General features: G+C 37.6%; 1 protein-coding gene and 1 non-coding gene across 2 annotated transcripts in view; one reads left to right on the top strand and one right to left on the bottom strand.

Moving 5' to 3' along the window:
* The window catches only part of dnah7 (dynein, axonemal, heavy chain 7), an 82,370-nt gene extending 65,726 nt beyond the window's left edge, over positions 1-16,644 (bottom strand). Inside the window, exons 1-19 of the mRNA XM_032568172.1 lie at positions 16,518-16,644; positions 16,252-16,342; positions 16,015-16,174; positions 14,935-15,007; positions 14,028-14,208; positions 13,776-13,848; positions 13,417-13,542; positions 13,073-13,192; positions 12,278-12,452; positions 12,011-12,190; positions 9,624-9,896; positions 9,358-9,485; positions 8,006-8,084; positions 6,988-7,212; positions 6,753-6,899; positions 5,939-6,118; positions 5,724-5,864; positions 4,415-4,782; positions 3,598-3,784 (exon numbers count right to left, since the gene is read on the bottom strand). Coding sequence (XP_032424063.1) covers positions 3,598-3,784; positions 4,415-4,782; positions 5,724-5,864; positions 5,939-6,118; positions 6,753-6,899; positions 6,988-7,212; positions 8,006-8,084; positions 9,358-9,485; positions 9,624-9,896; positions 12,011-12,190; positions 12,278-12,452; positions 13,073-13,192; positions 13,417-13,542; positions 13,776-13,848; positions 14,028-14,208; positions 14,935-15,007; positions 16,015-16,174; positions 16,252-16,342; positions 16,518-16,589 — 2,979 coding nt within the window. The 5' untranslated portion in view covers positions 16,590-16,644. The remainder of the gene's footprint in view (positions 1-3,597; positions 3,785-4,414; positions 4,783-5,723; positions 5,865-5,938; positions 6,119-6,752; positions 6,900-6,987; positions 7,213-8,005; positions 8,085-9,357; positions 9,486-9,623; positions 9,897-12,010; positions 12,191-12,277; positions 12,453-13,072; positions 13,193-13,416; positions 13,543-13,775; positions 13,849-14,027; positions 14,209-14,934; positions 15,008-16,014; positions 16,175-16,251; positions 16,343-16,517) is intronic.
* On the top strand, positions 432-504 carry trnar-ccg (transfer RNA arginine (anticodon CCG)). Its single transcript has one exon. It is a non-coding gene; the product is annotated as a tRNA-Arg (tRNA).
* Positions 16,645-17,314: the final 670 nt, after the last annotated feature.

Below are 17,314 nucleotides of genomic sequence, written 5' to 3'. Positions count from 1 at the left end.
AGTGATTTTATAAGAACTCCAACATGAAAAACAACAGCAACAAAAAAACACATTAATTGATGAATGTTGTGAAGGTATACTTTGGTACAAATAAGGAAATACTTCATCTTTTAACAGATGCAGGACTCTATATTTCCAAGAAAAACACTGCACAAACTCAGTTGGTTACATCAGAATCTTTTTTCTCATTAAAACGACTTTCTTTCTTCTTTTCTTTTTTTTAACAGTTAGGTGCAGCCCAACTTTATTCTCCTATTAATAAAAACATGTTCTAGCCTGGACCCAATACTCCATCATACAACTCACAGAAAGAATGATTCAAATAAAAGCCACTTTTTGAAAATACGTTTGCACATATTTGTACAAAAAACAAAAAAACAGAAGTTGGATCTCTTCTGAAAAGCTCAGATTTCTCATGTTCACGTCGTATCGGCCCAGTGGCCTAATGGATAAGGCATCAGCCTCCGGAGCTGGGGATTGTGGGTTCAAGTCCCACCTGGGTCGCAGTGAGAGAGCCATTGTTTTATGAAGGAGTGTCATCTGTAGGGTGAAAGGTCAAGTTAGTGAGAATGTTAATGAGGCCGTGTGTGTTGCAGTCGCGTAATCTACTGAAGACCTGTTTTATTTAAAGTCACAAATAAAAAAAATGCTACTAACATCTGCATACAGAGAGCTGTGTTGTGTTTCATTTTGGCTGTTAGAATTTAACATCAACAAATTTCAGTTTCTGCTCAACTAAATTATCCATTTACAGGATTTAAATTAAAATTCACCACACTTATGCAACTAGAAACTTCCGTCAAAATGTGGGTGTAGTGATGAACTCTGACCTGAACCTTCAGAGTCACATAAAGACAGTTACAAAGTCGGCCTCCTATCACCTGAAGAACATTTTCTAAGATTAAAGGACTAATCCACCTGTTTAGAGCCGCCTTTGATTTATATTAACTGGAACACTAATCAATAAATTTGATATGTATTTGCTTGATGATTCCTTAGACAAAATGAAATGTTTATTGCTTGTTTATATTATATTCTATGGTATAAAACACTTTGCCTTATTGCTGAAATGTGCAACACAAATAAACTTGACTTACATCATATCTACAATTAAAACCAGAATAAAAAGACAGATCCATTTATTTCTCACAGTCTGAAGATAAATCAGATTAAACTTCTATTGTTTTAGGTTACTTAGAATTACTACAATTATTTCTATTTGCTAAATGCAACAATAGCTGGAGAGAGAATATGTCAGAAATTTATTTATGAATGTCTTCAAAAGTAGAAATTTACATACAAAATTATTACTGTGTCTTTAAGCAATGAGACAGCTTGTTTTAAACCAGTTATTGAATATTGATAAAAGTACTTGCTCCACTGACAAATTATTTCACTTATAACATCAGAAAACATCTTGTTATAAGTGAAAAAGTCTGCCAGTGGAACTAGTACTTCTTATCAATATTCAAAAATTATTTACTTATTATTTTGCTGAAAAGTTACTTGCCTTATTCCAATTGTTCTAAGATATTTACACTAGAAACCATAAATTGTGTTTTTGTAGTGCAGCAGATAAAAATCTGATATTAGCTCTCCTGCCGCCCCTACCAGGATACCACCCTGGGCAGTTGCCCATTTTGGACAGAAATCGTCACTGGTGGACCTAGAACTTTTTTCATCTACATAAAGGAATTATTTACTGACAACAAGCTCCAATATCTTGCTGAAAAGTTACATGAAAGTTAGTTTTGTCTTATTTAAAGTGTACATTTTCACCAGAAACTAGACTAAAATACTTGGTAAGATTTTATTTTTTGCAGTGTATTGAGTGAATGACATTAAAAAAGAAATGAAATCTTTGGGGGGTTTTGTCAGTAATGTTTTCTTCTAATGGTAAAATAATATATAATGTAATAATAATATGACTGCTCTTGATTCCTTACAGTCACAAAATATAACAATACAATCGATAATAAAAGTAAGAAGATTAAAACCAGAGAATAGGAGGTTTTTGTCTTTAATCAGACAATAATCAGCGAAAGAGTCGGATGTCTTAAAGGCTAAATGAAGCGATCCGGCTCAGGCGCCAACACCAAAAAAAAAAAGAAAGAGTGATTTGATTGGGCTTCAAAGGCCAGACCATTATTCCAGCAAAGTGTGTCTGATTGATGAAGTATGATTCCATCTTTTCATAAATCTCATCATGCTTATGATTTTGGCCCATTCTTTGAGAGGACAATGTAATAATGGGTCTAATTTTATATTCAGGGAGCCAGCGGGAGCTATTCATGAGCACACTGAATGGATAACATGGTATTATGTGTGATAATGTCGTTTTTATGCACCGAACAGATGGCTTTGGTGGAGGACAGAGAGTGGGAAACTCTGAGGTAAAAGCATTTCAACAGATATGCAAACCACATATGGGACAAATGTGGCTTATTAATTCAGGGAGCAGAGAAACTGTTTCACTAAATATCCTTTGCTGCTGTGCATGAATATGCTCTGAAACGATTTGTCGCTTATTTCCTATAAGCTGAGAGGAGAAAACAGGGAGGTGAGCATAACACCATAAAACAACCAGCTGAAAATTAAATAAAAATGTTACAGAAAACAAAGAAACATCTAATGATCCGTGGATCTTGAGCTCCTCCTGGTGGCCGAGCTGAAGATGGCAGTTTAGGAAAAATCAGGTTTTGATGATGATGTTGTTGGATGAAGCTGGGATTATTTTTAATTTTATGGTCTGGATTCTGCTGGTCTTTGCATCATGATTTGAACAATAAAAAGATAAATACATTTTAGAAAAAACTAACTTAAGGTCACACCGAGCGCTAGTCTAATTTCATTTTGTATTTTTGAGCCTCTGATTTTTTCTGAAAGTGTAAAAAAAAAAAAATTATAGCAAATTTTCAAATTCAAAAAAAAAAAAGATTTTTTTTGCAGAAATTTACTCCTCTTTTTTCCAATGTACAATGGCCCAAATATGGCTCTGTCATTTGAAAAGTTATACAAATTTCCACGTTTGTTTTCTAAAAAGTATTTGAAATTGATGTAAAAATTTCTGAGTTTTTTCTAGAATTTTTTAATTTTTAAAATTCATAAATGTCCATATGTTTTCATAGAAAGTTTCTGAGATTAATGTAAAATAAAAATTATGAATTTTTTTCTAGCTATTTTTGACTTTTCTAATTCTGAGATTTCCAAGTTGTTTTCTCAAGAATTTCTGAGATAAATCTCAAAATTTCAGCTTTTTGTAGAACTTTTCTTTACTTTTCAAACTTTTCTAATTCTGAAATTTCCATATTTTTTTCTGAAAAACTTCTGAGATTAATGTAAAAATTTCATATTTCTTGACAATGTACTGCTTTTTTTTTTTTCTTCCTACCTACAATGTCCCAAATACTCATTTGTACATAACAGTACAAATGTTTCATTTGGTTTCTTTTTTAAATAAACACAGTTTTCTTGCTGAAAGACATGAAACTGTGGGTCCTGGTCCAGATTTCTGCTGTAATTCTGGGTGGAACTCATCTGTTAGCTTGTGTTCTCCACAGAGCTCTAAAAAGTGAAACACAGGAAGGAAGAGCTCACCTGGGAAACCTGCATCATGGTTTCCCTCCATGTCCTGTCCACGGCCGTGAAGCGCCGGCCCTCCTCAGGCATCTGCACCATGATGTCCGGGGAGCTGAAGATGGGCTCCAGGTACAGCCAGACGAACTGCACCTTCAGCCACTCATCCAGGATCTCCTGCAGGAGCAGCAGCTTTCCTTCCCACGCACTGAAATGAAGCAGAAAAACGGGACTTACACCTCGGGATGCTAATTAATCAACTTACGATTAATTGTCGATTAGATTAGAATTAGTTCCAATTGATGAGCTAAAATCGTCACATTAGATCTTCCTTTAAAGTTGTAGTTTGGCCACCATCCAGCAGAGGGCACCACTGGTCACCCGTAAGCGGAGCCAGAAACAAAGATGGCGGCGTTGTACCAGAACAGTAAAGCGTAACGGTTCATGTGAAATGTTCTTTATGTGGAACTTAATTTTAAACTTTATTTTTCAAAAGTAAACGCCGCATTTAATTAGTTCAGTTTAGAGTTGCAGGCGCTACATGTAGCACTGATTTCAGATTTTTTGTCTTATAAAATTAACATGTCTCCATCACATCTTACTGCTGCTGATGTGAGGAGCGGCCATATTGAAATGCAAAGTTGGCCTTGTAAGTTGTAACTGGGAATAGTCTGAGTTGCTCCCAGTTTTATGGTGGGAAATCCGACTTCGTAAGGCGCCACTTTTGACTTTTCCAGCTTTGAAGTTGTAATTTCCCAGTTTTGATCACAACTGAAACGCAGCACTAGACCAACAGGGATTTTCTTCAGAAGTGGGGGGCAGCCATTTTGTTTCTTACTGTATCTGTGCCTCAAAGGGCTTGATGAAGGGTGAGCCTTTCATGGTTTGCGTCTTCACGATGTGGTCGTCCAGCAGCAGCTGGACCTCCTCCACAGACGACAGGATAAAGGTGCCCGTCTCCCGATAGGCCAGCAGGGTGAACTCTACGTCCAACCACTCGCCGGCCATCTTCTCCAGGGCCTTCTCCAGAGAGTACTCCTTGCTGGCCGCCTCGCTGATGCTGTCGAAGCTGGGCAGGTGTTCCTCCAGCTTCAGGGACAGGTACTGAGCCACGCAGGCCTGTTCGTCGGCCGGGTGCAGGGAGAAGCCGGCCAGTTCCGACATGGCGTCCCAGTGGCGGGTCCGCAGCCCCGGGTTGCACAGCACCTACACACAAATGTAAGCTATTTAGGCTACGACACAGTAAATATTAGGTCCTAATCCCATCAAAATGGGATTAGGGCCACTGTATATGGGAAATAAAAAGGAGGAGTAAATTTCCCCCCAAAAAAAGTTTAAATTCTGAGATTAATCTTAGAAATTCTGTAGAGAAAAGAAATTTCGGAGCTCCAAAAGTCGAATTTTTGCTAGAAAACTAAAGTGACCCTTGAATGGGTCACTTTAATGCAAGTAACTTGAAAATTTGTGAGTTCCTAAAGTAAATAATTTGCAAGAAAATATTTAGAAATTCTTAGATTAAGCTGTAAAAAAATGTTTAAATCTGAGGTTTCAAAACATGAACATTTTCATCTCAAAATTTTATTTTCAGATTAAGTTTTGCAATTTTTTTCTTGCAATGTTTAAACTTTTTGAACTCAAATCTCCACATTATTCCTCAAAATTTTTTAAAATTGTTCGCAAAATTTCATTTTTCTCTTGCACATTTTCAACTTTTGAACTCAGAAATTAAGATGTTTTTATAAGAAATTTATGAGATTATGCTCAAAATTTAAGTTTAATTTCCCGCAATTTTTTTTTACTTTTCAAACTCAGTAATTTCTATGTTTTTCTTGAAAATGTCTGAAATTAATCTCAGCATTTGTTTTTTCCTGCAAAGTTTTGACATTTTGATCTCAGAAATGTCCATGTTTTTCTAAAAAAAAATAAATAAAAAAAAATTGAGACTAATCTCAAAATGTTATTTATTTTCTCACAAATATTTGACTTTTCAAAGTCATAAATTTCCACGTTTTTGTCTTTATTTAATTCTTTTGTGGGGGAACATTTTCAGGAATTTTGGCGGAAACTTACTCCTTATTCTTCTGTCTATAATGGCCGTAATCCACGTCATAAATACCAGAGGACAAACTGTTTTTTATGGTCTCTACCTGCACCATGGGAATGTGCGACTTGAAACTCTCCACTTTAGTCTTTACGAGCTTGGCTATTTTCAGGGCATTGGGAACTTGAGAGAAACCTTTCTCCAGCTTGTACAACGTGCGCCAGTAGTTCCCAACATCGCCCTCCACCTGCAGGAAAACAGTTTTTATTGGGCATGAAAATATTAAAATACTAAAATCATGTTATTTTGTGCGTTTGGTGCCTTGTCTGGAGGGACCCCGGACAGCGGCCCGTGGAGCCACTTCTCATTGTCCTGCAGGAATTCAAACGACGTTTCATACAGGCGCAGAAACGGCGTGAGCCCGTCCTGGATCTGTTTCCGCTGCGGAAACTGGGACACGGGCCAGCCGAAGGCCTCCTCTTCCATGTTGATGTCATTAATCTTCTCAGAGAGAGACGAAGGAAACGGACAAACCAGAAATTATTAAACTTTTAGAAAATAAAGTGACAAAACTGATAAATAGAATGACTTCTGGAATATTTTTGGAAGATAAATTAAAACAAAAATGATTAAAACGCTGTTTCACATCCAATGCTGCCCTCTGGTGGTAAAATATTAAGAATGTGAATCCACTTGGAGGCACTTTGCAACTATCAGCGTAAAAAAAACACCAAATCTTACCCAGCATTTGTGTCTAGTTTCTAGTGGAAATATGTTATTACACTTTAAATAAAGCAAAACTAACTTACAAGTAATTTCTATTGAAGATATAAGAGCTTGTTTTAAGTCAGTAATTCTAGTATATTGATTTCAAAAATGACTAGTTCCATTGGCAGATTAAGACATTTGTCTCATGCTATAAGGGAGTAAAATCTGCAAACATTTTTATCATCATTCAAGGATTACTGACATAAAATAAGCTCATATATCTTGCTGAAAACTTACTTTTAATTTAGTTTTGTCTCATTCAAGATATTTGCAGCAGAAACTAGACAAAAATACTTGGTAAAAATGTGGGATTTTGCAGTGATGAGTTGATAGAGCTATAAAACCTCCATCCTTGGTCCTACTGCACCTTGTCACTGGCCATGTCCAGCCTGGCGTTGAGCGTCTGCGCTTTCTTCAGGTACTTGCCGAGATCCGCTATCTCACCCAAACCAAGAAACTCCTTCAACTGCATGTTGTAGCCCACCAGCTCATCCAGGAAACGCTCCCGTTGCAGCTGCAACCATTAAAACAGACAGTTTTTATCGTTTCCCCTTCAGTAAATCCGTCATTAACCCTCGGTAGCTCCTCCGCTTCAAGCAGACCTTGAGTGCGTTCTGGTAAAGCTCCGTCTTCTCATCGATTATCTGCTGGTGTTCCTCAAACACGGCCGGCATGCGCTGGAACCAGTGGACGGTTCGGGTGTTGAGCTCCAGGTCGTCCGGCGACAGGGTGACGAAGTCCATCAGGTCGCAGAGCTGCTTGTTGGAGTCAGCCAGCCGCTGCTCCAGCTCAGGCATCTCTGTTTCTATGACCTTCTGGACGTAGACCTGCAGAGAGACGCAGGGGAACCATCGGCACAGTTAGTCAGGTCATATGTTAAAAACTAACTGATAGATTTCTGTTACTGTTTCGAGACACTAGCATGGAATTAGTTAAAGGCGGCCTCTTATGCTTCCTTGAATGGGTTAGGATTGATCTATGGTCTAAACAAAACATGTTCATTACGTTTCTTGAATTATTTTTAGGTAATGAGATTTTAGCTGTTTTTGGACTCTGTCACTTTAATGCAAGTAAGTTGCTGCTGACCACACCCCCCAACTCAATGATTACATGGCCGCAAACAGATGCACAGTTATGAAACTGCACATCTTTGAAAAGCATTAGTAGAACCTCCTGCACAACCAACAAGAATGTAGCAAATCATTTCTGGATGGTAAGTCAACAACAAAACACGTTGTCTTTTCCAGCAGCCATTGTACATGCACATAGCATACCAAACATACTGGACTTTGCTAGGGTTGCTAGGTAACGGGGCAGTGCCTTCTGATTTGTTACATTCTGAAGGTTTTTGAAACGACTCATTTTCCAGCCACCATTGCTAAAAAGCAGCTGAGTGTTTTTTTTTGCTTGGACTATTTTTAGAGGCAGAAGAAACACAAATGGAAGCATAAAAACATACAAAAAATGAAAATCTCCGAAAACAATATTAAAACAAAATAAAGTATACTTTTACAAGCTAAAAAGCCAATATTTTGACATAAGAACTATTAAGTAAAAAAGACCTGAATTTACTGACTGGACAGTGTAATTATTGCTGTGTGACTGGAAACAAAAAGTCACCTTTAGCTCCACCATTTTCAGAGTATCAGGCGGCGTACTCAGGGCCGTCTCTGAAATCTTCTCAAACTCTTTGCAGAGCCTGTCAGAGAGAAAAGATCGTTATTCTGGTAAAAGTGTCTGAAACCAGAAACATCACTGCTTCAAATTCTCCAGACAAACAAAGCCTGGAGGTTTTATTTTCTCCAAAGCCTCCTTGAGCTAATAGCTACACAACACAGCAAAAAACCCTAAATCTTAGCAAGTTTTTTTTTTTTTTTAGTTTCTGGTGAAATATCTTAGCGCGCTTGAAATACAGCTAAACTAACTTACACGTAACTTTTCAGCAAGATATGGCAGCTTGTTTAAAGTCAATAATTCCCCTGTATTGATGAGAAAGTATTATTTCCACTGGTAGATTATTCTACTTGTATCACAATCAACGGTCACTGCGCTGTTACCTAGCGACCCCAGCCAAGCTCAGCCCGTTGCCTAGCAACTCAGTTGTAGTTCCGCTGGAACATTATTGTACTTGTAACATAGGAAATATCTCTTGATATAAATTAAATAACCTGCCAGTGGAAATAGTACTTTTTTATTTACTTACCTGCTTGTTTTAACTCCTTCAGACTTTTTGTCTAATGGAATGAATATGATACATTTCTGGGTTTAAACCAATAAAGAAATATGGATTTTGTCATTTGAGTGATTCTTATTACTGACTAGTATTTTATTTTTTGGTCATTGACATCAGAGAAGACAAGCAATGATCTGAAAGAGCATCAAAAATATAAATTTAAGTTCAGCAGAATGGCTCTCATAATGTTTAATATCTCCACAGATAGCATTTGAAGTTATTTTGAAAATATTTTCCATCATTAAATTTATCCCAATGGACAAATGTAATGAGTTGCGATACATTAGCCAAGTGTTGCCATGCAGAGAAAAAAAAGTATCTGTAAGCATTTTATTGCTTATTTGTGGTTTCATTATAAACTCTCAGACTTTCTTAAACTGCTTTTAAAAGATCTTAAAAGTATTTTTTCACTTTATTTCAATGCTGACATGGAGTAAAAATGTGTTGGATAAAAATGTAAGTAAATGAAAAGTACTACTATCAGATTATTTCACTTTTAACAAGACATTTTACCTGTTATAAGTGAAATATCTGCAAATGGAACTAAAACCTTTTTAAAAATTAAGGAATTATTGACTTGAGCCTAACTCATATCTTGCTTAAAAGTTTTATGTAAGCTATTTTTAATTCCCAGAGTGCTGAGATGTTTCCACTAGAAACTAGACCAACTATATTTGGTAATATTTGGTGTTCAAAGACAAAGGATGAGGCAGGAAAGCAGTGAAACCCTTTAAGGAACCTTTCATTAATTTGCTGATGATCGTGTAACATCTGCACAGCCAGTTTCTCCTTGAGCTCCAGCGCACGTTCGGCCAGAGAGCTGAGGAGTTTGTGGGCCTGGACCTCAAACATGCCGAGTTGCGCCACCTGAAGTCCAAAATATGATTAATCAACTCTCAAAGACTGGAGTGAATCTTTTAGAAGAAATATCTCTATTTGCTGCTAATAGGACGACTGATACCAGTGATCTACTGAGTAAAAGGCGGCTCATGTTCCAGATCTTACCCTGCACGATGCGTACTGAATCTCATCCGCAAGCTCCTGGTAGTAGATGGCCTCGTCCTTGATTTCCTGGAAGGGTTTCGGATGACTGAGGAACTTCTGGACCTTCTCCTCCGCCTCCTTGGACACCAGCATGGCGTACTTGTCGAACAGATGGACGTGCTCTTTGGGGCTTTCCGTCTCAGCCCAGAACGCCCGGCGTACTTCCTCCTGCTGGACCTCGATGATCTCTGGGAGGATGATGGGTCTCAAGGTTTTCCCAACACTGTATTCTTCCTGAGAGAAGGTGAAATTAGGGAAGAACTCAGGCTAGACTCAAACTGTTCCCCTGAGACATCAATAGGTAGGGCTGGACAATAAATCAATAACATGTATAACGCTAGACACATGATCAATATGATATATGAACTCTTTGTGTGAATAACAAGGTTCTGGTGACTGGCAGAGTGAGTACATGTAGCAACAAACACCTAGGCTACATGTCCCTCTTAGGAGGCAGATAAAAGCTACATTAGCTAAGCTAATTTTTGCTGGTTCAGCTTGTACTACTACAGTAAATATCACTGATATCCGTCTTAATATTACAGAGGTGTGATACTATAAAAAAGTGTGATCAAATTGCAATGTACTTACACTGTTTATAAGTTAGATGGGAACAAGGCTAATTCTAAGCTTGTGGCTTTAATGTTGTCATAGCCAGTGTTGTATAGTAACGAAGTAAAAATACTTCACTACTTTACTTAAGTATATTTTGGAGTACTTCATACTTTCCTGGAGTATGAAAATTTTTGATGACTTTCACTTTTACTTCACTATATTTCCGAACTTAATTGCGTACTTTTACTCCGATACATTTTCAATGTGTGGTTTAGTTACTCGTTACAAAAAAGCGAGAGAGAGAAACAAAGTGTTTTGACCCCACCTACTGATTAGCAAGTAGGCTACCGAACAAAGTCCGTAGCCTGCTTGCCTGGGCTTGTTCATCACCTCCAATAGGATACACCTGTTTCGCTTCTCCCATTGTTGGGGAAATCAGAACACCGTACAGCGGGTAGGAGGGAGGGACGAACACAGAAGAGTGCTGCCCGCACTGACGCGGCTCAGGGATTACGTGACACGCAGCGCCGTGCCCTATAATGCACTGTAAGCTATGTAATGTGTTTGAGGCAGTTGACCAAAATCCCGGACAATTTTTAAATTCCCCCCGGACATCTTTTTAGGTCTGAAAAGTAGGACATGTCCGGGAAAAAGAGGACGTCTGGTCACCCTAGTTCAATGGGGGACAGAAGCCATAGCGATAGCAATTTAGACTAAATTTAACGAATATAGGAAAGGCATGCAAGTTCAAAACCACAAACCATTAACATGTGCTACTCTTTAAAACTGGAACAATTTATTAGCAGGTTTCATTTTGCCTGCACTTGGTTGGGTACATTATTTTAAGTTTATTTGACAAGTTTACCAAAATATAAGAAATGTCATTCACACTTGCCTTGTTTTACTTTTTACTTGTACTTTTCATTACATTACTTGAGTACATCCATTTTTACAGTAATTTCCATACTTAAGTACAAGACGTTTCAGATACTTTAAGACTTTTACTCAAGTAACATTTCAGTCAGTGACTTCGACTTTTACCAAAGTCGTATTTTGGAGAGGTACTTGTACTTTTACTTGACTCTGAGATTTCAGTACTTTATACAACACTGGTCATAGCCACTCCATAGCAACTGCCTACCAAGATGGCTGTCAATTACACAGTTTCCAACGTCACAAGAGAACCATGTAGATCAATAGATAATAAATCTTATAGAATATTTAGCAATTTCACTGAACTCCGATCCAGAACTGCACAGCATTCTGGGGGATGTAGGCAGAGGAAAGGCTTTAGCTGATAAACCGCTCTCCACCAGCTAGCTAAGCTGGTGGAATCAACTCACTCACTCTTTGGTTGCCTAGTAACGACTTGTTGCGTAACTTGCAGTTTTCTGTTTTTTAACTGTGCTGTATAACTTCTTAAAAATAAGAAAACAACGTGATGGAGTGAAAACTGCGGATAAAACAGGAAAGGTCACACCGCCCAGAAACAAATAAAATATTTTCTAAAACAGAAATCACTTTACATGTGGGGGAAACTCAAAAAACAACCTGTCTACATTCTCTGGAAGAATTTAAACATTGTTTATTTGTCATGTGTTTGTTTTTTTTTTTGTCAGAATTGTGTATGAAAAAGTTAAAAATGAAAAATAAATAAATAAATAGAAAACGAATGAATAATTACCTACATCGACCGATATGAAACGTTTATATTGTCCAGCCCCAGTAGTGTGTGAAAACTAAGCACCATATCAGGTTTTACTGATGACCCGGCTTCGTGGTTTTATTCTTACCCATTCGTGGAGCAGGGTGGATTCGACCCGTGGAATATCGCTGGTGGACTTCAGCATCAGCTCAAACACATTGATGAGCGCCTCCTCGTACGTCTCGAAGTCCGGCTCAAACTTGATCTCAGTACCGTCTAAGATCAGATGCAGAATAAAGCCTGATGTGCCTCTGGCTCTGTCTGAATGCTGAGCGACAGAGGGCAGGAATTAAAACTAAATTCATCAGCTAGATTTATTCTTTAGAGTAAGCCAGGATAAAAAGTACAATTGTACCATATTTGTAGAAATGAGTTTTGTGTAGTCGCTCAGTGAGTTGAGCATAAGTTTCTGCAGATGCAGCGTCATCAGAGCTGCCGCAGAGTTTAAGAAAGACTCGAGTTTTCCTTTCTTGCTCAGAGAAGCCAGCAGATTTGGAATGCAGAAAACCTTGTGCACGTCAGAAAGCCAACTAAAAAAAAATTCAAACAAAAAAATAACATGTTAATCGTTTAAAACCATGCATCAAACATGCAAACGTTTGGATGTTTTCAAACTCAGAAATGTACATGTTTTGTTTTTTTATTGCTGAGATTACTCTCAAAAACTCAAAGATTTGCAAGAAAAAATTTAATTGCTGAAATTTTCTACAAAAAACAAATACATTTTAATTTAAACTTTCTCTGAGTTTCAAATGTCAAAAATGTTCGATGTTTGAAACTCTGAAAATTGAAATTTCCAAGGTTTTTTTCTACAACATTTCTGAGATTAATCTCCAAAATTAAAAAATTGTAAGAAAAAACTGAATCTCAGAAATTCTTTAGAAAAACCTTGGAAATTTCTATGAATAATCGAAGGGACTGATTGGTGTAATTTGGCCGTATGCAGGTGAAAAACTGCTCTGATACACAACAGTTGAGCACAAAGCTACCTAAAACATAAGAATCCATGGCGGGCCGGATGAGGCCACAAAAGGGATAAACATGGAGTTTTGCTGCATTCTTCCTTGTGTTGGAAATCACTGTGATTTATTCCACTGCTGCTGGATGGGATGAGTTATCTAACTTTGCGTCACAGGGACGTCTTGCTTACTTTTCCAGGAGGAAATCTTTGCAGAACTCAATATGTTTAGCAACAACCTGCTGAAACTCAGAGAGCTCCAGGAACTTCTTATTGAAGCAGATCGCTGCCACGTCGATCAGTCGGATGTCTCTGAAAGCAGATTGTTGAGGAAAGCACCGATTACACAGAGTCTGCGGTGGCATGCTAAGGGCCACCACCTCCACCACAAAACTTGGTAGATTTTGTATTGTTTTTTTAAGAAAACTGTGCTTCATTTACTCAAAAACACCACTGTTTAGAGTTTAAAAGACATGCAGATAACTGTATGAGATATCACATAAATCCTGTTTGTGCTTTCAGTTTGTTGTACCTACTTGTACAAGTCGTACCACAGAAGCACCACTTGCAGCAAAGGGCGGGTGACACAGTGAAGGTTTAGGCTGATCTTCCTCCTCGCGTGGATAAAGGATCGATTCCACGGCTTCGGCACTACTTTCATCCTGACAGGGAACGACATCAGAGGGACGGTCAAGAAAATACTTTCATTTCCATACAAATATCACCACATTTCTAATGTTTTCAGTTGATTCTTATTGTTTGAATGCAACAGAAAGCAGTCAAGGTAAAGCTACCTAGCATTTTGTAAGCTACGCTAAATATTTCACTTTCTTTCTAAGTATTTAGCTCCAAACTAAATATCTGATTAGCATCTTAGAAGGTTAATCAGACTGACTCCAGTCTGTGAGAGGGCAGCTCCTCCTCGGCGCCCGCCTCCTTTCCACTCTGATCTTGGAGCGTTTTCATTACTGCAGTCAAACACAGCAGACATTAAGTCATTACTTAAAAACAAAATCATGATTTTTCTTAATGGATTATAATCAAAACACATTCAGCCATTCATCCATTTAGTCCATATGAATCTGAGAGGATCAGCGAACCTCTGTCATTTGTTTACATTATTTTTTGGAAATAATTGGGTTCATACGGATTGCAGTCCTGATGCTCTGCAGATATTCCTCCCTGGTCTCAACATCCAGCTCCTCCAGCGATGTGCTCAGGCGCCTCAGCTTGGGGGGGATCAGCGCATGGATGTTGTCCATCCAGGAGTCCTGCAGACGCGCCAGGTTCACCAGGCCGATGCCCCTCTGGATGTAGTAGTCAAACATCTGGCAGGAGCAGGGAGACGCTTTCAGGCGGCACACAGGGAACTCAGGAAGAGTTAATTTGGTTTTTATAAGATGTTTGTTTATTGAGAATAAAAATAAATCGCATGACAGATTAAAACAAGCTCAGTAATTATCATTTGCATGATTTATATCAAACATGGGATGACAAATACAAATGTGGTTGGTCTCAACTACACTGCAAAAACACAAAGTCTGACCTTTTTGGGTTTAGTTTCAAGCGTAAATGAAAAAAGACAAAACTGACTTAAGTAACTGTTCAGCAAAATATAAGGGCTATTTTAAGTAAATAATTCCTTAATATTGACAAAAAAGTAGATTATTTCATTAATAATAAGGGAAAGATATCTTTTTACAAGTGAAATAATCTGCCAGTTGAATTAGCACGTTTTTATCGTTTTATGTTTTCTCTCCATTATTCTGCCCTAAAATCGTCTCAAAGCAACAATGTCATCATTTATCTGGGACAATTTATCGTCCAGAAAATTTGTTACATTCAAAGTAAGCAGCTTTAATCACAACGCTCCTTGACACACTATTGGCTTATAAATCAGCCAATCCAGGAGCAGCATTCACTTCCCTTGATGCTGATTGGCTGAAGAGCAGAGATAAGGACGACTGCAGATGTTAGATCAGTAATTTTTTCCGCTGTTGGCACAAGCAGAGCAGGTTCACTGATATACTTGTATGTTGTTTTTTTTTTTTTACCAATTTACGTTTGGCATCCTCTGTAAATCTGAAGGGTCCAGTTTCTGTGGCGCCGCCCTCAGCAACCCGCTGGCTGAAATCAGACAACATGATTTAATTACTGGCATATTTCACAAGCAGGAAGTGTGATTAACTTGTTATGTACTAGAAATGCTACGGAAGAGGATTAAGGCCACTGAAAAAATTAAATGTAACTTTTATTTCCTCAGATTTAGAATTGCTTAAATTGATCAAGCAAATAGAGTCTTTAAACGAAAATCCACCAAATAAATTTGGGGTTTTCAGTTTTGGATAAGGTACAGATTTAGAAATCCTATAGCAAGGAAGGAACAGCTAGGTGATTATTTTCATTTGCTAACTACTTAACTGACATACACCCATAATGTCTGGATATTTATTTGGATTTTGACAATAACAGAATTCTGAGAATTCCCCCTTAGTCTGAATTCTAAGGGGGGAAAAAGTCAGAAATCTGAGATTAAAATACCAATTCTAAGATTAAAATTGAAATTTTTAGAAAACATGAATTCTGAGGAAAAAGTCAAAAATTCTTAGAAAAAATTAATCTGAGATTAAAGTCCAAATTTTGAGATTAAAGCCAGAATTCTGAGTAAAACGTCAAAATTTGAAGAAAAAAAAATGTCAGAGAAAAAGAAATCTGAGATTAAAGTTGGAATCTAGAGAAAAAAGTCAAAATTCTGAGAAATAATATCGTGACATTAAAATACTAATTCTAAAATTACATTTGGAATTCTGGGAAAAATTTATTCTGAGATTAAAGTTCGAATTCTGAGAAAAATTCTGAATTCTTCAAAAAACAAATTCTGAGAAATATAAATCTGAGATCTAAGTCGGAATATAGACAAAAAAAGTCAAACTTCTGAGAAAAAGTCAGAATTTTGAGAAAAAGTCAAAATCCTGAAAGAAAAAATATCAGAATTTTGAAATAAAAATCATTAATCTTAGAAAAATGTCAACATTACATTTTCCATCATAATACAAATATTCTTAATCGCTGTAATCCTCTTCCGTAGTAGAAATAATCGGACATGTTTTCCTGGGAGCCTGATGAAAACTCACCCCAAGGTTTCCACGACACTTTCTGTCAGTTTCCGGTCCTGCTCCCTCTGATCCGCCCGGCTCGCCCTGGAGCTGCGCTGCTTCATCGGGGTCGGTTTGCGGTAAAGCCCAATTCCAGTTTTGCTGGTGGTTCCGCTGGGTCTGCGATCGCCTCCATGTCCTGCAGCCAAACAGTGTAGCTAAATGCACCAACAGTTTCATACGGAGCTACAAGAATTATAAATGTATTTTATTTACTTTCCGGAGCCGCTGCTTCGGTCGTTTCATCCTCGCCTTCAAACAGAGAAAATGAAGGTTTTGCTTCAATCCACGGCTCCTGGCTGCCGGACTAAACAAGGGATGTTAGTGAATAACTTAATACAACAAATTACAAAACCATAGCAACGATATGTAATATTAAAGATAACACCAGGCTGCTTGTTTAGCGTCAGAATCACATGAACTTGAGAAAATAAATTAAATAAATGAACATTTTCTAAATAATTCAGTTTTCTCCAGCTTACCCGTACATCTGGGGTATGTACATACACATCTGGGTTATCCGAAAAATCGGGTTTCTTCCTTTTTAAACTCATCGTGGTTAAAAACTTTCCGCGATCAACAGAAACATTTATTCCGTTGCCAGGGCGGTTGCTAGGCGACGCGGAAACACCTGAGCGCAGCGGGGACTGAGATTTATGAGCACAGATTCATTTCTCCCACCGATAAACGGCTTTTAAAACCTTTTCTGTGCTTCTTTACAAAAGAAACATAAATAAAACGGAACCTCACATCTATCGGAACCAACTGGGTCGATTTAAGACACATTGTGCAGCCAAAAGGTGCGTGATTGCATTAAAAAACGACGTAAGAGAAACTTGACTCAACTACAAACGTTCCTGTTTACATTGCCCCCATATTTCAATTGATCGTTTCCGTTCTGTTATTTAGCGAATATGATAATTAAAAAAAACAACATTTCTGTTATATTCCACTGTTTTGTGGGTCTATATTGAAAGAGTCTGTACAGGACAACACGTATCGTCTTTATTTGTAAGTAGAAAAAAAGAAGTAAATTTCCACCCAAATACAGACAATATGAGATTAAATTCAGAATTTTTATAAATGAAAAAAAAGAGTATCAAAAGTCGAACATTTTTGACTTCTGGAAATGTTCTGACTTTCAACTTTTGGACCTAAAAGATTTCTTCTTTCTTTTTGTCCTAGAATATTTCTTGAGATTAATCTCAAAGTTTCCGATATTTTTGGTGGAAATTTACTTTTTTCTCATCTGCAATGGTTCTAATAGGAAGAGCAAGTT

This window comes from Xiphophorus hellerii, chromosome 7, assembly GCF_003331165.1.
Source record: "Xiphophorus hellerii strain 12219 chromosome 7, Xiphophorus_hellerii-4.1, whole genome shotgun sequence".
NCBI classification, from domain to species: Eukaryota; Metazoa; Chordata; class Actinopteri; order Cyprinodontiformes; family Poeciliidae; genus Xiphophorus; species Xiphophorus hellerii.
This window is presented reverse-complemented; position numbering and strand designations above follow the sequence as displayed.